Source organism: Molothrus aeneus, chromosome 7 (genome assembly GCF_037042795.1).
Source record: "Molothrus aeneus isolate 106 chromosome 7, BPBGC_Maene_1.0, whole genome shotgun sequence".
Classification (NCBI taxonomy): Eukaryota; Metazoa; Chordata; class Aves; order Passeriformes; family Icteridae; genus Molothrus; species Molothrus aeneus.
Window position 1 is genome coordinate 34,603,199 of NC_089652.1, and position 25,923 is coordinate 34,629,121.

Sequence of the window (25,923 nt, forward strand, 5' to 3'; positions counted from 1 at the left end):
TTGAGAAGAATAGTTGGGAAGAAGGGGTCAATATTCCAATTCTCATAAAAGTCTGCAAGCATATGGCCTTTGCCAGCACAGCTGCTTTCCTGCCACCATCCACAATCAAGGTTAAAATGCACGATGCTCATTCAAAGGGAAATGCAGTGGGAAAATTTTCACTCCACTGTTTGTGCAGTTTTATTTCCAAAGGCAAATTGAAAAGTTGCAGTGTATTTCAGCTTGTTTTGACCTAAATGGCCAACCAAACAAGAAATAAATACCCTTTTGGGCTGTATTTGACTTTGGATCCCTTTTGCTTCAGTAGCTGAAGTGCCCCAATCTCCAGCTTCTTTCCCAGACCAGACTCCTGGCAGGATAAAGTTTCTTGAGCAGCAGTCCCATTGTCTTGCTGGTGGAGTAAACAAGCTGAGTTAGTGAGAAGCCCCAGAAAAAGTAATTTGACAGTGCAAAAGAGGGCAATGATACTCCAGGAACTGATGGATAGAGGTCAGCTCTATTTTGGGTCAATATTAAGTGCTCTGTGTGCTTGTTTTGTTGGGCTTTTTTCTAGCAAAGAAGATGAAATGTTACAGTTCAAGAGTGTCATGTCTATTGGTGCTTACTGAAAATGGAAATCCAGATAATAAACAAGCATTACTGCAGGGGTCTGGGCACACAGAACTCCAGGATGGAGATGTATCTCTGAATTACATTGTTAGTCCACAACTCTGACCCTCCTGCCCCTATATCTCTCCTCACAGTTCCGTTATATATTTTGGTGGTTTTTCTCTTTTTTTTTTTTTTTTAAATTTTTTTTAACCCTCCTCTGAAGCTTCACAGAGGCTGTATGGAAACAATTTTTCTTCTCCTGTATTCCTGTGTTCTAGCTGTGGGTAGGAATGGGTGTCACACTAACTTGAATGGAGGGGATTGAGCAAACACGAGGCTGGTTCGAGAGAATGTTTATAGAGAGCAAAGAGAGATATCAACTCTATTCATTCCTGATTTCACCTTCAATTCTTCTTCTGTTTTCCACCCTGGCAAATCTGCATTCTGTGTAAATTCCCACCACTCCCTCTTCCATGTGATTGCAAACACTACTGGCTTCTTGCTGCTCTGCTATCTCTTGTCTCCTTCATGAAAGTAAAAGAGTTTGGTTTAAACCCACTTTCATTGCAGCTGTGTTTATTTTCCCATGCCCATATGGAAGAGGGATGCGTTCTTAATTTAATCAGAGCTTTAAATTTCACCACAGTGGCAAAGGAAAATATAATAACAGGAGAAATAATTATATATACACCTGGTTTTTGGTTAACTCGGAGATCATGTGGTGGTGGGGTCAGAGTCTGGGGAGCCAGGCACGTGACTGTGGCTGTTTCTCCATGCAGCAATGAGTATTTGCTCAGGAGTTTCATCACCCCTCCCAGGAAGGGCTGCCGACCACAGGGTAACGTGGTTTCACTCCAGAGCAGAAAAGATGAATTTTCTATGTAAAATTACTTTTAGCACCATAGTGCTTCTTGACATGAAGGTCAATAAGTGCCTAAATTACTCAAAGTAACTGAGTTTATTATAATTCCTCTCTGTCACATTCCCTTGCTGCAGCTGTGACACTGCGCTGTTTAACTTATTTAATTATACAGTGGTGGTTGCTGCTGCATGTCTGTTGTTGGGGATGTTATGAATATTTAGATTTTTCTTTCTCTCTGGTTCCGTAATTTAAACAAATTCACTGAAGTGTATTTAACCTGAAGTAATCTAGGCTGCATGCTGCTTTGGGCTGTGCTGTTTTAGAAACTTCCTTCTGCACAATCATTCTCAAGCAAAGCAATTTCTTTGGTGTAAGGACGGGAAGAGAATCAGCCCTTACAGTTCTGGAGTTCCTCTTTTGTTTGTTTTCTGCACCAGCCTCAATGACGGCGCTATTGGTGCTTTCAGTGGGTGTATTTTGACAGCAACCTTCCCCACTCACACATGTGCACACCCCCAGTTTTCCTCCCCAAAGGGTGCATCAGGACACCAGCCCCACCATATCAAAGGTCTGTGGGCTGAGCTGTGTTTAGCAATCTGGAGAGCAGCTATTGGAGGGCAGAGAGGGCAGGACATTTCCATGATAAAGCCTTTTCCCTTCAGGATACAGCGTAAAGTAGGGATTCACTGTGTGCCTGTCAGCACTGTGCTGGGTAGGAAGACTGTGAGTAACATCTTGGAATATTTAAAGAAAATGTTTTAAGGGGAGGGTTAAGGGAACTTTACTTTTTTCTTTTTTTGTTTTTTTTTTTTTTGTTTTTTTTTTTTGTTTTTACAAAGACATCAAGACAGAGGGGAAATCCATAAAGATACAAGCAGATCTAAACCAGGACAAATTATCATTTTATAATTAAGCCTAATGGACCTTCTTGAGGAGGTTTGATAAGATGACTTGCTAATATTCACTTTTTTTTTTATTATTTAGTCAGTAAATTATGCATAAAGGACAAAACTGAAATAATCACCCAGACATTCGTGTCACTTGTGCCTGACTAATTCTCATCCATTGTCTTTCATAGCTTTAAAATGGGAAATAAGTACTAGAGGCCAATGTTTGATAGGGGCTGATAAATTATGGAAAAATGACTTTTTTTTCTTAATATAAGTTGCATGTGATCTTTTTGAATATGAAAGAATGCCTACAGTCATAGTTGAGTTTTTACATTGAATCAGGGTGTAGTACAAGCAAGTCCTGTGGAAGAGCAAAAGAACAAAGAAAGAAGAAAAAAGTAAAAATATACTGACTTGTCATCTGTTAAGTCAAAAGTTGTAATAAATTTTCAAGGAAAGCAAGAAGAAAACCTGGTCTAGTGGAAGGTGTCTCTGCCCATGGCAGGGATTGGAACAAAGTGGCCTATAAAATCCCTTCCAACCCAAACCATTCTGGGATTAAATGAAAACACCTGAATTACTTTTTTTTGGAGTAGGTAGTGGGGACAAATTGTTTCACTTAAAATATTCTTTTTTTCTCTAAGCTGTATAAAAAAACATTCTGATAAGGAGCTATGTTTATCAAAGTGGGAAATGCCTTTTTCTCTGATGGGTCTGAATTTTAGTTTGAAGAGGTTACTGAATATTGTTTTCAGATATAAGGAGAGAAAGTGTGCTGTTCTTATACAAATGTGTTTGCTCTACATGTAGAAAACAGCAAATGAATCATGAATTATTGTAAAAGAGTTGCACAGGACTCTATTCTGAAAATAAAAAAAAAAAAAAAAACAAACAACCAATAATGCCAGTCAGAGTTAAGTGGAATGGGAAAAGCCAACCCCAAGCAATTCTGGGATTCCTCTCTTTGAAGCCTAATTCCCACTCAAAGGGCAAAAGTACTTTCTTATGCTGGTCTCAGAATTGGATCTCTGGGATTTCATTCCCCAACAGGATTTTGATTGATTTTATTTTAGTTGTTTTATCTTATTTCATAATGTTTGTATTAAATCAGATACCCCTGAGCACTTATTTTTTTTAACTTCTAGATCTCTGTATTTAATATTATATTTGTTGTCAAAATCTAATGTCAATAAGAGTCACAATAAATGTAAGTCATTGGTCAGATGCAGCAATGACAGGGAACCAAGAGCCTGATCCAGGAATTGCTGTCTGGAATAGAAACACTTATTGATTTCAGTGAGGTTTGGATCAGGCCTCAAATGGAACCAAAACCCATCTGTGCTTGCCAGGTGGGTCAGTGGATGACCTGGGAGATGATGGCCACAAATCCACAGCAATAACTGGGTGCCCTTGCTAAAGAAATGGTGACTACTGAGATGAATCATAGGAATTCCTAAATAATAGGGAGTTGTGCTGTGTTCATGTGGTGTAGAGCAGGGAATCCACAGGCTGGGTGAGAAGAATGGGGTTATAATACCAAACAGTCCTTCAAGCACCCTTATCATCCACCTCCTTATTACAAATTTCAGGGCAATTACCTCAGTGGTCCCAGGAGATGAACACTGGAGGCTCTCAAACCCCCTTTAGGCTGTTTTCAGAAGATGACAGAGGTGATGGCAATACTTCCTAGGGACCATGGGGGCTGAGCATCACTGAGCAAATATTCATAACTCAAGATTGATCTGTTTAGAGAGCTGAGAAGGCTCCTCACCTCCAGGAGGTATGTCACCAGGGAGTAAAATTAAATAAAAAAAAAAAGAAAAATGAAAATCCAGGCATTAACTTGAGTGGGAAGGAGATTTTACAGAAAATACTGCACTGGCAATTATTTTGCCTAGAAAGAGACAGTCAGGGAGACATGAGTTTGAATCCCTCATCTAAGGATTTTTTTACATAATTTGCATTAAGTGCTCATTATTAAAAACAGAAAGCTCTATCTTTATTATGTATGTGCTGGACATGCTTTGATAATGGGATTGGGACATCCATGCTGGGGTTGTAAATCAAATAAACAAGCCTTGGAAACAAAACCTAGTTCTGCTTTCCAAGTGCTGATCCAAGTGTTGCTCGGAAATAAGATCTCATTAATCCTGTAATTTGGGGAAGTGAAACTTGAGTTACTCCATGTGTATGATGAGGTGACTGTGTTAGTGATGGCCATGGGGTCTGTGACCATACCTTGCTTTTCTTGTTGGTTCACAACATCTGGAGGAAATCAAGCTCCCTAAGCCATCCTGGTGCACCAAATCAGGTGCAGAAGGTCCTGACCTGCAGAAGGGCACATCTGTGACTGACACCCAGCAGGGAGCAGAGCTCTTGGAGCAGCTGCTCAGCTGTGGTGGAGCTGAGGAGCAGCTCCCTGGGGCACAGGGAGCCTGGTCACACCTTCCTCAGGGCTTTAAGTGGGGTGCAGCTCTTTGGGAGTCGGGGCCACTTGAGCGTCACACCCAGCTCCCAGTCTGGCTGTAGCCCTCTGCCTCCTAGAAACCTTGAAAAGCACTCTGAAAATCAAGATGCTATTTTTTTTTTTCCCAAACATTTTTCCATTTTATTTTTCTTTTCCCCAGCTGAATGATGATTAGGGTGAATGAGTGGGAATGATAAATTTGGTGACAATGAGGAGGTGTGAACAACCTGTGTGGAGACAGCATAAAAATAGGATGTCTCCAATAAATCCCAGGGGAGGGTGAACATTAGCTAAATGAAAACTGTTGTTTTAAAGAACTCTGCTGCTATTTTTTTTTTTTTTTTATTTTAACTCTGCATGCTGGTGGGAGGGGAAAAATTGTTACTGTGTAAGATATCAGCCTTATAATAATAAAATAATAATAATAAAACCAAATGATAGCAGATTAAAGCAGGTAAGTAGCATCATGCTGGCCATTTGGCCAGAGTATAAACAGGTTTGGGTTAATTAGCACGAAGGAGGCCGTGCTGTTTGGGGAGTTTATATTTAAATACCAACCGTTGTCCTTCCCATATGTGTTGACAAAGCTCTTCTCAATAGTCATCTGTTGTTCTATCCACAGCTTGTTTCTGATAGCTACATGCAGGATATTTTGGCTTTAAGAAATGAGAGCTTATGGAAGATATGTGCTTCAAGAGTTTTCTTTCTCAAACAGAGAAAAAAAAGTAATATTCTCTGGTGGCTCTGTTTTCCTTGTTATGTGCTAATCTATCCTATTTCAGCCTATCCCCTCGAGGGCTCCTTTGCACCAAGACTCTTGGGGATGTTAAAAAGGCAGAGAATGTTGTGTGGTGTAACTACACATTTCCCTAAACTGGGGCAGCCACCAAGCACCTCACTGAGCCTCTTGGCTGCCTGCTGCCACAAAACACAGCAGGGAAGTCTTGCCCTAAAGTGCAGAGTATGTGCTGCAAACCTTCTCTGCCAATTGTAAAGCCAAGCGCACAAGTGCTGACTGGAGCACAGTGGCGTCTCTGAGCATTACAGTTACAGGACTGTTTTCATATCAAGATCAACGAGCTTGCAAATTTTGCAGTTAGTTTTGGGCGTTCTCTTAGAATTCGTGGTCTGTCATATTTCTGATTTCACTTGGGCTTCTCTCCTTTCCTGGGAGAAAGAGATCTAAACCAGCAGGATATTTGGTGTAGCTGAAAGGAAATATTAATTCAAGGCCCTGATTTTGAAAGCTGTGCTTGCCTGACACCTGCATCCTGCCTGCTCTGCCCTTGCACATGAGCACGGCCGTATACAAACACCCCCTCCAATTTTTGAGGCAAAACATGCTGAAAGGGGCTGAACATTGGAAAATGTGGAAACAACTTCAATGCATCTGTGCACCTGCTATTCTTAGGAGCTCAGACTGCAGAAACAATAATGCTGCCTCTGGCTTTGACGTCTCCAGACTGTGAGTGACACTCCAGCATTTGGAGCTGCTGTCAGTCTGGTGGGAACACTTAGAAGAGGCTGATAAAGTTTAAAAAGGGAAGAGCTTTGTATCTGTAGAAGGGAAAGAAAAAAAGCCTTTGGGGGTTACAGCAATATGTTGCCTTGGAAATATTTGATCAGGTTTACTATTCTATTCAGACACTTCACTTTTTAAAAGCTTTAAATCAAGGAAGTTTGGGTCTTGAATGGTGCAGCTTTAGTGGCTGCTTATCAGCCACTTGTGACTATGCAAACTGCAGAAGCTAAACTGCCATTTCTGATTTTCAGGTGAAATTAAATGACCTGAAAATGGATCCATCTTCTCCTGTGCTCCCAGCAAGCATTTTGGAACAAACTGCCTTGCAGCTCGGTTGCAGCCCCACGGACAAAAAGCTTGCTCTTCACTTAGATGAAAAAGATGAGTTAAAGCATCTTCGGGAATGTTTCTGTGTCCCCAAAGTCAAGGATCTGCCTCCAAGTGAGAGTTATAATTGTTGTTGAGGGAGAGGGAGGGGGAAAGGGCTGGGCTTCACATCTTCTGCATGTGTTTATCACAATTCTTTGGAAATCATCGTCACTTATGAGATAATTGAGCAATTGTAGTCATATCTGAGCACAGAATGTCCCCGCTGTTGCTAAATCAATCCATCAGCTTATTCTAGCACCAAAAGCTCTATGTTCTCGTTGCCATCCTGAATCAAATGTGAGGATACAGTACTTATGTGGTGCTTATGCTGTCAGTCAGCAGCTTTGAACAATGTAGTGACTGATTGAAAATTACAGGCAGGAGCTTTTCTGTCTAATGGCTCGAAACAGCAGCCTCGCTCGGGTAGTTCAGAGCAGTTGCTTCCTTGGTGTGATTCAGCTTGGAATTATCTGTCTGGTTACAATTATTTTAGTTAATGAAAGAGGCAGTATATATATTATGTGAACATTTATGTCTTATTGCTGGTGGTGCAGCTATTTTCTCACTGAGGCCAAATGGAAGACTGTGCCTCAGAACAAATAATTGATCTGAGCAAATAATTCATAATGAAGCCTTTTATTTGAAGATATTTTCCACTTTCCTCATGAATTGCCTAAAAATAGACAGCACCTGACTTCAGTGAAGCTATGTGAAATTGTTCTGGACATTTTTCTCCTTCTTTCCTGTTCCACAGGTTGCTTTGAGGAGCCTGTGGCATGTCTGGGCATGGGGAGGGCTTGGTGTGGAAGCAGGAGGGGTGGAAAAGGGGGTTCAGTCTGAGAGGGAAGCATTTGCTTGGGGTTAGCACCCCCAGACCATCAAAACTAAAACCCAGCTCCAACTTTTTTATGATGCCTGCAATAGCCACCATGTTTAGCCACATTCATGCAGGGAAACCTGGTGGGAGCAGCCACCTATGGAGGCAGCAAGGTCCTGGTCTCTCCTCCTGCTGCTTCCCAAGCCCTGTCTGGCTTTATTTTTGTCTCAGTTACCTGTGCTGGCTCTGCAGGCCCTGGTCACTGCACACTGGAGAAATGGCAGATTTATTTCCTGAGATGGTGAACACACACAGGCACAGTCACTCTCCTCCTTTCCTGCCTTGGCTAAATGTTCCTATTGATAATGAAAGGAAAAGATATGATAGAACTTCCTTGCCATTTCTTTTCCCAATTAGTGCAGACAGAATTTTCTGCAGGTTTTCTTTTTCTGAAAGGACATTACTGATGGTAAATGAGAAATTACAGGTGCATTCACCAAAGTGTGTCTAGTAAGGGACTATGATAGAAAATGGTGTCAATAGTCTGAATTCCTGGACATCTTTTGAAACAGTCTGTCTTCAGTATCTTCCTGCTGAGCAATGATGAGTGTTGGGAATGCAGTCTGCTCCTGCCCTTGGGACACGGGGATGATAAATCTCAGTTCTCTGTGTTCTGGTGGCATTGGCTTATCTTTCCCCACATTTAAATCCTTGAGTTGTGCTGTTTCTATTATTCAGAGCAGGACTGGACACTTTGTAAATATTTAAACTATGTGCTTCCTCCGTGCCCCTGTAACTTTTCTTTTTCATTTTTTTTTTACCCTGGTCACTTGAGAGTTTCCTAAACCCCCTCTGTTTGCTTGGATATTTGACTATTCTGTACTCAAAGCTCCTTCAGCTGCCACCATGGTGCTGCAAGATGTGCCACTGAAGCTGGAAAGATGCTGGAACACAGTTCCCATGGCAGTGGTGCTGCTGGAATCCAGCCCAAGCTGGAGCAGCTGGATCTTTGACTGCAGAATGTCAAATGTCTCTCCAGGATATCAAAGGTCACTTTTCAGTGTAGTGTTGTAGGAGCTTCAGATTAAAGAATCTTCTGAGAAGTAGAAGTAGAGGTTTTGATACCCACGTGACAGTTTTGGTTTCTTCCCTTTCAATGTCCACTATTATTTGATTTTCAATCACTACAATATTTAGACCCAAGGACTGCTGCTGTGGGGTTTTCCCCCTGCAGCAGTCTAATATTTAGTCCCCAGACTGTGGGGGTATTCCCGCTAATATTTAGATATTCCCCCTAATATTTAGTCCCCAGACTGTGGATAAATGTGTTTTAGTGAGGATAAACAATGTACAAAGTAGTACCAGTTGGAAAGCACAGAGAACCCATCATTTTGGTGTTCCTAAATTGAGGGGTTTTTCCCTCTCCTTTTTTTCCTGTCCTTCTTCTTTTCTGTGCTTCAGCTGTCATGAAGAACAGCTTCCCTGCTGAAGAGCAGCAGGGGTGTAAATATATTTATATATTTACATTGTGTGACTATAGCATAGAGACAGATCTGCCATGACATTTATCTGCGCCCAGGAGCGGATGCTAGATAACACGTTCCTGAAGATAAATGTCATTCCAGATATTAGCCATCAAATATTCTTTATATATTTACATAAAGCATTACAATGAGGCTTTAAAATGAAACCTTACGAGAAGCAGATGAGAACATCCATAGGAGACAACGGTGAGATGACGTACAGGAAAATATTTAGGAAGTCATTAGAATAGTTTAATTTAGTTATCAAGTTATAAACTGCCAGGGCTGTTTATTTGCTGTATCCATCAAGGGGAAAGCAGCAGCAGCCTAACTCCCTGCAAATCTGGGAGGTTTTATGGGCAAGCATGAGGGGCAAAGCTCAGGTGAGCAAATGAGGCAAAGATGACACAAGAAGACTTAGGGAAATGTTTGGATCCCGTAGTTCTTCTCCAAGCTGACAACAAAGTCTCTTTATCCTCTCTTTGTGCGTCCCAGGAAGGAGGCAGAAATGGCCTGGGCACCAAATCACCCATCTCATGAAGGCTATGGCTCCTGCTTTGTCACCTGCTAAAGGAGTAGGGTGCCTTTTGGTTTCTTGGGAATAAAAAGATGCCCTGGAGTGAAAGAGCTGAGCTGTATTTCCAGAAGAAATGGTTAAAAGTAGTGGTTAACCATAAAAATCTGGCTTTTTGGAGGGCTGGCAAGTGGGGTACAGGCAGGTATGAAAGTGGAGATCTTTTATCCTTCAGCTAAGGACAGAGCTCAGATAGGTACAAGCAGATTTAGTCCTTCCATTCTGATTAATGAACCCATTACATTTTTCCCTTTTATTTGGACTGAATATTTCTGACAATAAACTTGCTTTTCCTTTTAGGTTTAAAAGGTATAGAAGTGCATCTTCAATGATGCACCCAATAATGAATGGGTATAATTAGTATGCAAAGTAATGTATATGATTAGATTTGACCAGTTTGCAGAAATCTGAGAAGGTGTGTAAATATATAATATATTTAATTAATCTTAACTCAAATGTATTTTTTGATCCAGGCTACTCTAAAAACACATTTCAATATTTCTTTTTTTCTTTGCTTTTATTTCCTCAGTTGTGTTTATTTCCTGTTAGAATATTTCAATATGGATTTCAAATCAACCACAGCTCCTCCAGAAATTAAAAGGGCCTACACCATGAAAAATAAATGTAATCTGGGGAAAGACAAGTGCTAGGAAAAAAGAATATCACAGTGAATGTAGAGTTGTTGGAGGTGCCGATCAGGAGAAATTACAAAGATGGTGAAAAAAATGAGCAGCAATGGTCTAAAATTAATATTTTAGTGATGTCAGAGAGGGGGAAGTAAAGAGCTTTTTGTCAAAAGGAAAAAAAGTTCATCCAGGATTAGAGTTGATAACATATCAAGAAAAGAATATCAAAAGGAGCAGGCAGAAGTGTATTAAAATAACTTTGTCCAAAAGGCAATGCCCTGTCTCTCCAAGGTGAACAGATGTGTTTTTATTTAGAAAGGACTGTGGTGCAAGAAAATCTGCCTTGTTGATGATTCCTCACCTGTTTCAGTGCTTGGAGAGCACTGGTGAGATGGAGCTTGAGATTCTTGAGCAAGGATCCTTCTGTCTAACCCCAGGGGGACAGTGTTATTGTGTTTCTTGGTAGGAAAAGAACTTTTAATAGAATCAATTTGGGGGCATGGATGATATTTATGCCTCTCTGTTTTCATTCATATTACAATGGAGATGAAAAACAGACAGAGTATCTGCAAAACAGATTAGGCTGAGATTGCTCTCTGACTTACGCTTTATAAAAGCCTCTAAAACTTTAATTAAGAAATTACCCAAGTTGTCTATACTCTTGAAAAATGTGTTTCTGGGGAAGTTCAATGAAACTGGTAATTGTTAGTGCAAAAGGTAGTAAGAAACCTTTTCCAGGCTGTTTTTCTACAGGCCTTACAAAATTTTCACAGACTGCACTGCAATCTTATGGTTCATTTTTAGCATGTATCTTAACATGCTCATTCATTTGGTCCTTATTCTGAGGGATATCAATTGTATTTATCTAAATTATATGTGATATTAGCTTTCAGGAGTATTGTAAGTATAGGTAGATATAGACAAATGCAAATTACCACTTCTAGAAGGTCACCATCACTTGTCCCTCCAAGAATCTCTAACATGAGAAATAACAGAAGAAGGCTGTGTTAGGATTGATAGATGATGACATAGGGTAATTAGATTGCTCAGAACCTCACTAGAGCTATTATTTATAAATTTCTACTGCCTTGCTTTTCTCCTAATCATTGAAAGGATTTGTCAACATAGATTTCCTCCTTCTCCTCAGACGATGACATGAAGTGCAGCCTACAGTATTTGCTGACAAGACAAAAACTTTTAGGACTGCTTTAAAATATTTTCCTCAACAATTACATGTTCTCTAAATAGAGATTTAATTGTGCAGGGACAACTTATATGAAAGACACAGATTTACCTAGTCCTAACTTTTGTTAAATGCATGGTTCCAGTAGCTTCATCACTCAGAGTAGGCATATCCTGGTGGTGGAAGAAAAGTGGATAGCCTGATTGGGAAAATACTCCCTGTTGTGAGTACACACAAATTTTATCAGATCTGTTGGTTACAGATCTGATAAAATTGGTGCCAGTGTCTGCTTCTCACAGAGCCCCTGAGAGCTGGGGATTTAGTGGTGCCTGAACTCTCATCAGCTCCAAAAATTGTAGGAGGAAAAGGTGAATAGTTGCAAAACTAAGCAAAACTGCTCCTTAGATGCTCTTCAGGGTTACTTGAGCGATGTTCTGGGAGAGAGGTCAGGATGTGACACCTCTGTTTTGATATGGGCACCACGATGTCCAGGGGATGGGGGATGGACAGAGCTCTAGGGTGGCACCTGTGCTTTGGGGTGTGTGCACACCTGCTGGCCCTCCTGTGCTGTGTCCCACATGTGCTGTGGTGACCCTCCAGTGCTCAGTCTCACACGCATTTTTGTTTCTCTGGTTTCCCTCCACAGCTGACCTGACCCTGGTGAATGGAGAGGAGAGCTGTGTGTACTTTGCTGGGAATTCTCTTGGGCTCCAGCCGAGAAAAGTTAAAACTTACTTGGATGAAGAACTGGACAAGTGGGCTCGGACGTGAGTACCCTGTGGGGTGTGCCAGATGCTGACCTGTGCTTCAGAGGAGCTCTTTATTTTGGGGTCTTCCTTGGAACTGCTTGAGCAGCAGCAGAGTGCATTAAAAGTGCTCCAACCCAGGAGTAAAACATGTTCAGTGTTTTCCTAGTGCTGTTTGTATCTCTTTTAAAGGCAAGAGCAGGCAAATAGACCCTTTCAGCTGTGATAGCCCCTGCTATGTGTGTGGCTCTGCTTGGCTCACCTGGAGAACCTGTGCAGTTTAACCCTCCCCACCCTGCAGTGTCTATAAAGTGTCCCTACAAAGCACACAAACCTATTTGGTTGCTGCTGCTTGCTGGTGAATGTGGTGGGGTTCCAGGCTCTGTGATTTTCTAATTAATGTTTTTAGCTGCATGATTCACCCTGCAGGCTTTGCAACAAGCAGTTCCCGTTGAAACAGCACCGAATGCAGGTGATGCTGCTGCCATGCTGGCAGGTTTTTGGCTCCTCTTAAACCAGGTCTCTGCCTGACAAGTTCATTTCATTTAGAAAGAAACATTCCTGTCTTCTCAGTAAGGAGCTGAGTGTGAATTACAACAAGCTTTGCTAAATCAACCTGATGTAAAAGAGACAGGATAAAAGAAGGACACTGCAGGAAAGGGACACTGTCATCATAACAAATGGGGAACCTTTTAATATGCATGAGGGAAAGAAAAAGCTTTTTTTACTCTTTATTTAGGTTTTTTTAATATTATGTTCTGTTCCATTAAGAGTCTGTGCTTTGAGATCTCCTGCACCTGCCTGAGCAGCTGGAGCAGGGATGAGTAAGGAAAATGATGAGTAAAAAACAGAGAACTGAAGGTGGGAAAGGAAAATACCATCCAGATGAGTGAGTGAGCTGGGTGAGAGATGAACTCTTTTATAGGGTGCGGGATATGAGTGGAACAGATGTGATTTCATGGTGAGAGAGCAGAGGAAATATGGAGAGGCAGAAGAGGAAAAATGAATTCTGCTAAGTGGGCAGCCTTGTTTCAGCAGAAACAGTCGAGATGGAGGCTTCTCAATGCAAATGTGAGAAATCTGTAGCTGCTCTTCCACTTGTAAATGTATGAATGCTGGGAGCTCATCAATATGGTTTATTGATTGCTATTTTTCACCTGTATTCTCATAGGTGCGAAGGCTGAGAATGAGTGGGAATGAGTGGGACTTTGGGAAGGGCTTGTTCCTTCTGGTTATTCAGGCAGCACAGCAATGCAGTTTCTCCAGTCATTTGAAAAAATTGCAACCCTGTCCATTTCTGTGCTGTTATCCCACTTTGTCAGGGAAACAGCTGAGCTCCTTCAAAAGGCACAAGTCAGATAACATTCTTAGAGTGATGCACTGGGACTGCAAACGTTATTTCAGCTCCTCCACTGTATCTTCACTGCCTCACTTCTATTCTTGTGTTTGTCTTTGCTGCAGTGAAAAATGAGTTTTTCCTCAGTGACTGTAAAAACCTGGAAGAAAAAAGGTAGGCAGTGTGCTCCTTCAGATCAAAAGTGCCTTCAGGAACTGTATCTAGGGGGGGAAAATGGCTGAACATTGATTTCAAGCCACTTCAAGAGAAGGGGCACAACCAGAAAGGTTGTTTGCCAAAAACACGGCTTGGCCTCAAAAACCTTACCCAGAACAAATCAGAAAGTTTAAAAACAAATTAAAACCAAAACAAAACCACAGTACCAACTAAGCAAAACTCCTCAAATTAAGATCAACAAGGAAACAGGATAAAATCCTGAACCTAAAGCAACTGAGACAGCCAGGGTAGGATCAAGCTGATTTTGAGGAGAGCAGTGTATGCTTAGAGAAGGTGGCGAATGGAATGCAAAGGAATAGGTGGCTGAAGGTACAGAAATGAGTACTTTTATTCCAGTCACCAAGGACAGCTTAGCAAAACCCATTCTAAGGTGGTTGCTGCTCCCAGCTGAAGGCTGTTCAATGGCTGTTGTGTCAGCAGTGTGGGATGTAGTGGCTCTGGCTTAGATAAATAAGTAGCAAGAATCTAGGAAATGGCATGCAAATTAGGAACATCCATCAAGTCAGCAATGGTATAGATTTTGGCTTTCTTATAAATTGGTTTACTGCATTTTCTGTTTGTTGTGTCTTGGGACCCCTCTCAAAGAGCTGTGAGTCTATTTAAATGGCTTTCACTGCTCATAGTTAAGGGCAAGAGTGAAAAGGAAGATTACCCAGTGCTGGTCAAGGACAGGGGAGCTGTAGCTTCATCTCCAAGTAGTGATGGTAACTCATCAGGCAAACGGCTGGGAGAGAAAAACATGGAAATGCCTCTCTCTTGTTGTGTTTCCTCTCAGTGCTTAGTTCCTTTCCCTCACCTCCACTTTAACTGGTGGGTTCCAGCTCTCATCCTACATGTGCCTCCCACACACCTTCTCTGCATTTGTATTCTTCCTCTCCATATCCCTTCCCACTGTTTCTTATGCTAATGTAGCAAAATTACAAATCCAAGCCACGGGCATTCTTGGTATGGATTTAAAAGCAGCCTCTGAGGCTTCATGTTTCAGTTATGATTTCAGCTAAATCCAAGATTTATTGAATAAGGGGTAAAAAGGGATGAAGAGTTGTTCCCTCATGTTTAGCCTAGAGTAGCCAATAACCCAATGTTTTAAAAGTCCAAACTTCAAGGGACTTTTTTGGTTGGAGGAAGGCCAAGAGATGCTTTGCAGTGCCTTGTTTTCCCCTCTGCCCTGCCAGAACCAGTTAAGTAATTAAAATATTTTATAGAATCATTACTGTGTGTGAGCATACTCACTGCAGCAGGCAATGTCTCTCGTCTGAATAACTCATTAAAGTGGAACAATTAAAACAGAAGGGAGCCTGCTGTAGCCAGTAGTGCTCCTGTGAAGGGCTGGCAGGGTGACTGGGGAGTGGGGAACCTGCTGCACGCAAGTCCTGAGGACTGGAGCTGTAGAGCAAAATTAAGACTGAAAGGGAAAAGGATTGTTCTCTGTGGATGTATCAGTGTAGGGGAGGGAAGGAACCACTTATATGAAAAGCATGTTGGCATAGTAAATATAAACAAGGAATTAATAAATTGAAATAAAACATATATAGAGAAATAAAACATATCTATTCTTCTAAGCATTGAAGTGGTCTGGCAAGAGGCTGACATGGACATAGGATATTAACAACCTCCCAGTTTGAGGAAGGCTTTATAACATAACACTTGGAGTAGCAAAGACAATTTTCAGCAAGTCAGAAGGTATCTTTGGGTCTGTGTGCTGAACTAATTCTGCAAGATGTGAGAAGGCTGCAAACAGGAGTGCAGCTTGGCCAAGCCCTGTTGGACATCCCCACCTCTCCTGCCATTCTCAGGACTCTGCCTTTCACCAGGTTGTGTGGTAGAGCTGAAAATTCATCTTTTAATGCCCTGGAATTTTTAGTTTTTTCTTTAATCTGCTGGTCCATACAGTTCTTTTTCTTTTGATATGTCTTCCCCTTTTTTGGCTGTTTCTTTGCTTGAAACCTTGGTCCAACTTAAGAGTCTGTACTGGCTCATTAAATACCTTGCATCATTTTTGGCAAAGGAGCAAGAAGGAAATTTGCACTTGACTAAGATTTGGATGAGCGCAGAAAATTCCTGAAGATGGCAATTAATTTAAATTCCTTTTCTCACCGCCTTTGAAACCCTGGGATCATCTCAAAAAATGTGTTTCTAGCTCCCCTAGCAAGCTTTAAATCAACCAGACCTCAGCGAATAAAACGTGGAATTGTGATTTCCTGCCAAACAGAAAATAAAATGGTAACTGACTAAAAATTAATTTGCACAATGAGAAACCCTCATAGAAGTTGAAGAAATATCTGTTTGTCTGATGCTCTGCGATTTGATGGGTGAAGTTTGTTATTCATTAATTTGGATACCTCAATTTAAATCTCTTTTGCTACCTGGGGTGCAGGGGAGGAAAAGGCTCTCCATGTATGAGGGGAATGCCAGGAGCACTGCACTTGTGTCCTTAAAGATTATTACCCCCAGTGCCTACCAGAGCTGAGAGAGGGGTGGCATAATATACAGAGATATAAATTCTCTGAGGCACAGCATAGAATTTTACAACCTAAATGTAATAGGATGTATTGTGCCATCAGCAAAGTCTACAGAGTTTCATGTGATTAAAATAAAAAAAAGGGTCCAAGAATATGCTTTTAACTACCATTTTAGAGGCAATAATTTTTGTCTCTTGGCATTTATATTTGCCATCAAGAGGGAGGCAAGCTGTAAGCTGGGCCATAATAATAATAAGAATAATAATAATAAATGCTGCCTCTCCCTTCTTTCAATATGGTTAAATGTCCATGTTTTCTTCTCAAAATAAAACATTCTCATGACCAAAATCTCACAACTGTTTTCATGATAACTTGGAAATTTATTCTGAAATTTTGATAGTCCTGTGTGCTGATAGAGAGAACTTTCATTAGTAAATTCCCATTAGGATGACACTAATGGCTATAAAATCAGGGAAAGCTAATGAAAGAGAATCCCATAGGTAGTTAGGACTTATTTTTCCCATCTTATTATATTTGCTATCCTCTTTCAGAAATACAGATTCCCTCAGGCTGGGAGCTACTGAAAATCTTTGGGGGTTTTATTTTAACAGTCTTTATAATCCTAAAGTCCCTCGATCACTCTATTACAGTTAAGAATAAGACAGGAAATTACCAATAAATGTCTTGCTGTTTGTGAAACATATACCCCCTGTCTTCAGGGAATGCAGCTGCATTGTGGGCTGACAGAAGGGAGGAAATTTCAGCACTATTCCTGCCCCTCACAGCATTTTCTCCCCTCCCTACCCACTGCCTTTATTCCTCATCTATGAAATGCTCTTGTAAATGAGGGTTATTTCACACTGCCTGCTCTCTGCTCTCGAGGACTCATCAGAGAGCAATTGTAAAATGGAGGAAAGCAGTCAGCTGCTGTACCAGGACCTCATCCAAACTGAGGAGCAGGGTCCTCCTTGTCGATGTGGGATTGGACTTGTTGAGCGTGGGACGCTGTTTTATCTGTAAGAGATGTTCAGCTGTACCTTTGCACTCCTTCAGCTGTTACTCTAATCTAGCCCAAGATTAAATGGGGTTTTGTAAGGATGAGAAGCTCAACATGGTTAATACAACTGAGTTTTTTAAAAGCATCAGCTCCCCTATTTTTTTAGGATTGTAGTTCTTTTTTGGAGGTATCTCTATGAGGTGTGAATTAGACCCAAGTCAATCAAAAAGGGTCTGACTGTAAACGCCCAGGTAATTTTTGCAAGAGACTGATATTCTACCTGAGAAGGAAAAGTATGAGGTGGATAGGGAAAATCAATCTTTTAAATAGCCTTGAGGATGGGGTAGTGGCTCATGCATCCTCCTGTCTCAGGTCTTAATCTGCAGCTGTCCTCCTGTGATTTTGAGTGAACGTTGTGGGATGGTTCTTCTTTAAAAGGTTTACTACTTTTCTTTTTTTCCCTTTTTTCTTATATCAAAGCTTTTAGGGCTTCTTCTGTTCTCTACCCAGCTTCCTACTGGCTTTGTCCTTATTTTGAAACAGTTTTATACTCAGCCTCATGCAGCCTGGTGTTTCCAACTCCACAAGTACCCCATGGTGCTCAGCAAATATGAAAATCATCCAGTGTGAGATGGGAGCCCAGAGCAATGTTTCCCTGGATTAGCACCATTATTACTTTTCTCAATCTGCCTCCATTTGCATTTAAATCTGTACTCTACACTCTGCATCTTTAAGAAAATAGGCAACTTTTTATTTATATATGCATGGCAGATATATAAGAAAACTTAAAAGTTTTCTTCTCTGTCATAACTGAAGGAAAATTTAGTTCAGACCACTTAATACAGAACTGAATTTATACATCTGTCACCTCAGAGTAGCAGAACACTTGAGTTTAAGGTGACCATATGATCCCTGTAGACAGGATCAGTTTGCAACACAATGTTTTAAAATAGCTTTTGTCAACCCAAAAAGCTTTATGCACACTGAGCTCTAGGACAACTTTTCAGGGAGAAGAGAACCAATAAGAATTAGCCAGCAGCTCTGTTGATGCAGGGAAGCACCTGCCCCTGCATGAAGCACCCTCTGGTTTGTGCAGAGGAGTGAGCTCAGACAGGAGATGCAAGAGGGTGGAAATTGTTTCTGACAAGAAAGATTCCTGCCTGTGAGCAAGGCAGTATTTCAGTCTATCATCCTCTGCACCATCTAATGGCCAGCCAGGAATGCAGGTTGTGGAAGTCTGTGGGGTGAGCTCTGCTGTCTGTGCAGTGATGTCAGCCTGGCTTAGCAGGTGCCATCTCACACTGGGATGCCTTGTCCCAGCTTTCCTGTCCCCAGAGCCTTCCAGAGCCCATATAGCCAGGGGGCATGTGAAAAAGATATCATCTTTACTGATGAATTTCTAGAGGAATTTTGTGAGCCAAAATAAATAATTTTCAAGCAACTGAAATCCTGTCATAAACCAATAAATTGCCTTTGCTCTGAGGTTTAACGGGATGAGAAAAGGGTTGTGCTCAGCTTAGGCAAGTCTCGTCCTCCAAATGTGGAATGTCCAAATCTGAAGTGATTCTTAGGACTGATCCAAATAGAATACCACACCTTTTCATCATTTTTCCATTCCTTTTCAGAGGTGTCCATGGCCATTTCAATGGCCAGCGCCCGTGGGCTTTGGCAGACGAGTGCCTCCTGGACCTGATGGCTGAGCTGGTTGGTAGGTGTGACGTGCAGGGCAAAACCTTTCTCCAGAAATAAAACCAAATCTAGTTTCTTTAAGACTCAAAGACCTGAAACTTTGTAGGCAGAATTTAGTTCCTTTTATTCTTATGTTTGAAAGCAGGTTTTCTTGTGCATTGGCTAACGTTTTATTTGAAGGCTTTGAGTATTTTAGGGGATGAATGTGTGTGATGTGTATATAACAGAACTAGTTGCAGCAGAGGGTTTCTTGGAGCATCATAAACCACTTGGACTAACACATGAAGCCCTTTTAAAGGGCACTTGGTATTGCAGAGTCTCAGTCACTCTTTCAGAAGTAAAATTATGAACCTTCCCCTTTGATAAATTATTTCTATCTAGACATTTTCTGGTTTTCCTCTTTTCCCTGCAACTAAATCCAGACTCATCTTTGAGAGCTGCTTATGGCAGTGGAGCAGATAATTGGGCAGGACCTGCTATTGATGAGTTCCCATGACCCTGCTGTCCCCTTGAGGAGCCTGCAGTGCTGCAGGACTTGGGCAGGAAGTGCTTCTGGTTATTCCAGAGACTGAGGAGCCCTGGAGACTCCTCCTGGTGAATTTGCCATGAAAGCAGTCAGCTGAGTAGGAATGCAAATCTCCTCTATCACCTCTTACTCTGTGTAGCTGCTGAAATAATCTTTCACTGGGATTTCCTTCAGAGTTCTCTATGAAGGGGGAAGAGAAATAATCTTGGCCTTGGTCTTTTTCCCCCCAACCCTCCCAGCTGTTGTCAAGGCTAGGTTAGTAGATTTTGGGGAGACCTGGCCCATATTTCAATGTAGGTGTCAAAGGCAACTCTCAATAGTGACTATCAGAACTGAATTATCAGGCCTTCATTTGTGCCATCACTAAGGGAAAATATTGCCCTTATGTTGACCTGCTGTATTCTAGATATTGTAATTTATCGTAATTTCTCTTCCAACTGCAGACAAGTGTTCAATGAGAAAATTATGGGCTTTCTCCTTCAAGAAAAGCAAATAGGACTGGAACAATTGGGAGCAGACACATTAAAGAATGTTTCATGACAAGTTTATTTATAAACTTATAAATAAAATCCCTCTCTGAATTCTTTATGAAGTTTCCAAATAGCTAAAATAGTGGGTGTTATTATTGGAGCAGAACAAATGCAATAAATTATTGTTGTAGTTGGCCTATCCATGATGTAAATTCTGAGATAACATGAGTGTGGTTACACTGGGCATCATTGAGCTGTGTAGAGAAATCCTATATGCAGAATGAATTAAAAATCTAAAAATGTAGATTGGGGGTTCTGATTTTTGTAAGTTGCTATTATTGTACCTGGTGCTGCTCAGGAGGTTAAGAAGTTACTTCTCTTGCTTTCATTACATTCAAGGACAAGCTCAGCACCCTCCTCTGTTAAGCATCATAAGACACAAAAATGTGGAAATATAAAGGGAGTGGAGGGTGTTGAAATGCTGAACGCAGCTGATTTAGGGGTTTCTCCAGTATGACCCATCTCCCTTGGCCAGTGGATATTCTTGTTCTGTCAGGGTACAACAGGGAAGATGTGGAAAGGTGCCTTGGAATTTTCAACTGGAAACCTTGACTTTATCTTAGCAGGCAGACAATTATTCCCAAATATTCCCAGGCACCCCAATTAGTAATCAAGGTATGACCACTGATGTTCTTCACATAACCAGGAGAGAGAGAGAGAGCCAAGATTCCCCAAAGGAGAGCTGGAAGCTTCTGAGTTATCATCTTTCTCTGCATCACCTCTGTGGCTGTTTGCCTGTGCTTTGTTAGCAGAATGTGGAGCCCTGAGGCAGGCTGAGCCCTGACCTGCTGCCACTGTCCCTGCCAGGGCCCCTCTGGCCTCAGCTGTGGGTTAAGAGTCACTGCAGAAAGCAGAGAACGAGGCTGGGACCCTTTTACCCTTATCCATCTGTCTTTTAGAGGCTGCCAACTTAGTCCCTATTTTAATACTAATTTAACTGCAAGATGCACTGCAGGTGTAAGGAGATGGAAATGAGAGCTTCGCTTAAATTTCATCTAATTGCTCATCCATCTCCTTACTTTCCTTTTATTTACCAAGCTCCATGTGACACCAGTGCTTTTACATCACCATGTCTTAACCACAGTGAACTTAATATGATTTTCTTCATGGTAAACAAATATTCTAAAATTTTCAATTAAAAATTACAACTGAAGTCACCCTAACACTAACCTAATACTATGTTTTTAAAATTATTTCTTTATTGGGAAGTGCTTCCTGTTGTTTTTCTCAAAGATAAAAAACATGGTTTGGATTCTGTTCTCCAGAATTTTTGGGGCTTTTCGATTAAATTGTAAAATGTGGTCTAGGCTCACAACTGGCCCTCAAATTTGTGTGCAGGGTTTGTTTAGAAAATATCCTCATGGCTCTTTTTCAGGACACAGCTGAGTGATTCTTAGAAAGCAGATGAATTAATATTTCCCAAATAATGGATGTATCATAGTAAATTCCAATTTTTAAAATTGTAGGCTATGGTGAAGAGGCTAAAAGGGTAAATGGAGGGGGAAAAAAACTATGTTAAAATGTTCTTTTCAATGTAGCATTCCACAGATTCATGAAGTGATTTAGGTTGGAAGGGATCTTAAAGTTCCAGCCCTCACAATTTATGCTTAAATACTGTTTTCCAATAAAGAATAATATTGATTATGTACGAGTACGTAGCTGAATGAATTCTGAATTTACTTTCTTATTGACTTTAATGTAAGAACAAGAACAGAATTTTACTGTGTTTTTTATTCAGTATTGAATGTGCTTTGGAGGGGGAGGAAGAATTGTCATTTCTCACCCTAAGCCATGGTAGCAACTAAAACTTATTCGGGAATGGACCAAGGACTGTAAAACACCTTTTGTCTGCTTAATGGTTTACAGTGCATGAGCACCTTGCTTATTAAAGGCAGTCACATTTTCTTGTTCAATGAAAGTTACAGTAGTAAATACGTTGTGAAATGAAGAGTCAAGGTCAGTGCAGGCCAAACCTTTTTTCCTGTGCTCACACCAAGTGGCTGAAGGCAGTGAAGGCAATCTCTGCCTCTCCTACCAGACTTTATTAAAACATTACAACCTTGGCAGGATCACCTTCTGATGGAACAAGATTAACTGTGCGGCTGCTGCTCTACGATGGGCACGGGCAGGTCTCTGTTGAGGGAAGACTGAACGCTGAGCAGATTTGGAGTGACTTTGAGTGATAAGGATTATTTGAAATAACCAAACTGTTTTCGAAATTGGGGCTCTTAGCCTTTTTCCAATCATTGTACAAAATGCTTTTTACTTACTCCAGCGAGGATCAGACTTCCCTGGCAGTCAGAGAAGAGAAGGATGGCAGTGTCTGCCTAACGCAATCATAATTGTCTCTGAAGTTGTACTTTGCAAACGCTGCTTCCTTTTATTAAAGAGGAGATTTATCATGCAGAACATACAGGTTTTAGCCTGTCCTGGAGATATGGTATAAAGTTAGGAAATAAGGAAGGCAAACATAATTTTGTCTCCCGTGTGCTGGGTCTTTGAATATTGTAATAGGTTAATTGGATCATGGAAAGGTTGTTTTCTGAAATGCAGTGCGGGTTATAAAGGATAACCATTTTCCAATGACATGGATGAGGTTTTTTTTTGTGGGCATGAAATTCAATAATGGAAGGCTTTTAATAAATATATAATTTACCGAAGACCAAGACTTACATGACAAATGTAGTGTCATATTTAATTTGGGATGCTAACATGCAGCTAAAAGTGATCTACAGATTAACCATTTGTTTCATACAGAATCAGTACAGCAGGCAGGGGTTTGCTCGTGCAGAATTTGCTGTGAAAGCCACAGATTTCACAGAAGGAGCAGAGGGACAAATAAGAACAATGCCATTTCTTGATCCTGTCCCTTTTTTCAGCCTCAAGAGTTCCATAGAAATATTAAGACTGCAAATAATACTGTTTTGAGCTGCAATCACTCTCTCTAGCTGTCTCCTGGATCTGCAATAGAACAATCCCAAGGTGACCTCTTCCAGCAGCAAGGAGCCTTAGGATGCAATGCTATCAGAGGGAAGAAAAGAAAGCAAAGAAGAGGAGTTTAAGTGAAGAAAAAAGCTTATTTTTCCCTATGAAGAAAGTCCTCTATATATTTCTTCCCACAAATTTGATGATGTTCCTGGTGTCTGAAGGAAGAGGGAGCTTATTCATTTTTGTGTGGCTCATCCCCTGGACTGATCATTCCCAGTCATTAACACCTGTTTTCCAAATCCTTCTGTCCAAAACCTGGAGATTTCAGCAACAAGTGCAAATGTCCTTGAACGCCTCAATGAGAATGGTGCTTGGCTTTTCCTGGGCTGGCAGAAGCTGAGGCCTGCTTGGGAGGAATGTGTGAATTAATGATAATTATAGATTTCCATTGTTCTTTGGTTATATTTACCTACATTGGGTTGAACCCATGGTTATATCTTTTTTTCTACACTGACATAGCAATCACTCTGTGAATTTAAACTGTTCAGGATATGGTGGCAGTGTAAGACAGGGACAGGAGAAATTCAGGGTTCAGCTTTCCTTTTCTTGTGGCTCCCCTTACCCTTTTATATCCCCAAATCAGCTTTTCTTTCCTCTTTATTGATTCCAAAAGTGGCTGCTGCCCTCCCTGCCTCCTTACATTTCTCTTCATCCCTTCCTCTCTGCAACCTCTCTCCACATTTGGTGATTCTGTGGCTGAGTGAGGATCAGGACAAGGTGCATGAACACATCTCCCATCTGAAGAAGACTCTGAAAATATTGATTTGGCTCAAGAATGAATTTCTCTTTTTCAAGAACAGACACCAAGCACACCAGAAGGAAACAGGAATTGATTTTCTCCATACCTTGGTGCTGCCCAACACACAATTCCCCATCCTACCTAAAACCTTTCACCAGGGCTTGACAAATGCTGGAGAGTTTGTTACTAAATACTTGCTAACAACCATTAGTTGTTACTAATTAGCTCTGCCCGTGATTAGCTGTAGTCCAAAGGCATCTGTTATTATCCTCCTTGGAGCAATGTGGGTATGGCTTCTTGTGAAGCTTATACATTAATAATGGTCTGTTATATCCAATAGGTCAATTTTGCTTATTTCATTTTTTAATTAGGGATGAGATTTATCTGGACATTACAGTAACCACTTACAACAGTTGATTATCTCAATATGCTTTCTCACTTGTGTTACATATGAACTTCTGACAAAAATAAGTCTTCAAGTCTTGCTTTACATACAGTCTTTGTGACCTCACTTGTCTGAGGTATTCAGGATAATAAATCCACTGGTGGTTTGCTGGGAAATGAAAAGATTTAGCTGGTTTTTTTTTGTTTGTTTGTTTTTTTTTTTGTTTTCTGTGTCTGACCTGAAAAAAATAAATATTTTCCTGCCAGTGCAGCGTAGAGAGTCAGATAAGAAATCTTTTTATTTCACTCTGATGACACCTCAAACATTTGTTTCCTTTCCAGGCTTTGGAGAGACATTGACTGAATTCATGCTTTTGCTTTCTCACTACTGCTCTCTGCTCTCTGTTCTATTTCTCTGAAATTTTAAAGAAAAACTCAACCATTTTTCAGACTTTTTTATCTTTTTAATTTTTCAGGGGCCAAAAGACAAGAAATAGCCTTAATGAATGGGCTGACTGTTAACTTGCACCTTCAGATGGTATGTCTTTACGATGAATATTTGATCTTGTGTTGACAAGTATTTTTCTCCTTTCTTTGTGTGTGTATAAGCAAAGTGTTTTCTGAGGACCTCACAGAGACAGCACTGGGTGACAGATTAAGTTTTTAAGCCTTGGGAGTTGTATCTTGAATAATGTATGTGCAAGACCAGGCCTGACTCAATACTAAGCAGGAAAGCTGGACAAAGAAATATTTTCAAGGACTCTGGAAGGGAAGTTTCAGCTTTTCTCATGTGTGTTGTATGTCAGTTGCCAGAGGAAATCTTATTATTGAAGAAACATTTACAAGTAGCTTCTCAAATTTCAATTCCATGGCCAATTTCAAAGTTAAGGAAACAGGAGCTCAACAAGCTTGTGAGCAAGACAAAGCTGTAATATCAGTCAAGCTTAAAATGCAGCTGCATACAAGAGATGACACTTAGAATTATGCTATTTTATATGTGCCTAAAATGTGCATTTTTGACTTGCATGGCATAGTGACCATAAATGTGTTCTTATTTATGCTCAGGTGTCCCTGTGTCTGCATAGAGCCTGTCTCTGGTTCTCCAGTATTTCCAAAGATTTGGTTCCACTGAGTGTAGATGTGAAACTCCCCTTTGTGTGGTTCTCACAACAAGGTTTATCACTTGGATCTAGACCTTTTTAAATTTATCTTCTCCTCTGGACCTTTTAAAATTAATGAACGTGGAGCAGGCTAGGCTCAGTACAGTCAATTCAGGTGGCTACTCTGCCCTGAATTAAATGTGAATTTCTGGACTACACAGACCATGCAGAGGGTTGTGTAACCCAAGCTAAATTGAGCAGGAGGGCTTGTAAGTCTTCATTGTCCTCCTGGCACGGTGGCCAGCCCAGCTTGCCAGGACCTGAGAAGAAAAGATCACCCACCTGCAGGTGCTGAGATCAGGTCTTTGGTCAACCTTGTTTTGGAGTAAGGGATGATTCCATAACTAAAGTTTAAGGGCAGAGATGTAAATCTAATTCTTTTTCACTGCCTGCCACTCTCCAGCTGCTGCTTTTGATTGCTGGATGGAGCTGGGTGAAATCCCAGCTTGCCTGGCTGCAGACAAAGCTTTGCCATTGATTCCTGTAAGTGCAAGTTTTCACTGCTGGGTTTTGGTGGCTTTGTTATGGATATGTGAAATTCAGTATTATAACACTTTCCTGCTTTGATAAATGTTATATGGACAAAAAAATATTTGTAATTTCTCAGGGATTCTCTGTAGGTCTGCATGACAGTAAAGCAGTCTTTATTAAGTTATATGCTGGGAGCATCTTTCTCATCTCTGCTTAGATAAATTTCAATATTTC

The 25,923-nt window shown here is 40.9% G+C and overlaps 1 protein-coding gene across 1 annotated transcript in view; it reads left to right on the forward strand.

The window, feature by feature from the left end:
- Window positions 1-1,420: 1,420 nt before the first annotated feature.
- The window catches only part of KYNU (kynureninase), a 58,622-nt gene continuing 34,119 nt past the window's right edge, over window positions 1,421-25,923 (forward strand). Inside the window, exons 1-5 of the mRNA XM_066553813.1 lie at window positions 1,421-1,429; window positions 6,584-6,773; window positions 12,071-12,191; window positions 18,828-18,910; window positions 24,535-24,596. Of these exons, the coding sequence (XP_066409910.1) occupies window positions 6,605-6,773; window positions 12,071-12,191; window positions 18,828-18,910; window positions 24,535-24,596 (435 nt within the window). The 5' untranslated portion in view covers window positions 1,421-1,429; window positions 6,584-6,604. The remainder of the gene's footprint in view (window positions 1,430-6,583; window positions 6,774-12,070; window positions 12,192-18,827; window positions 18,911-24,534; window positions 24,597-25,923) is intronic.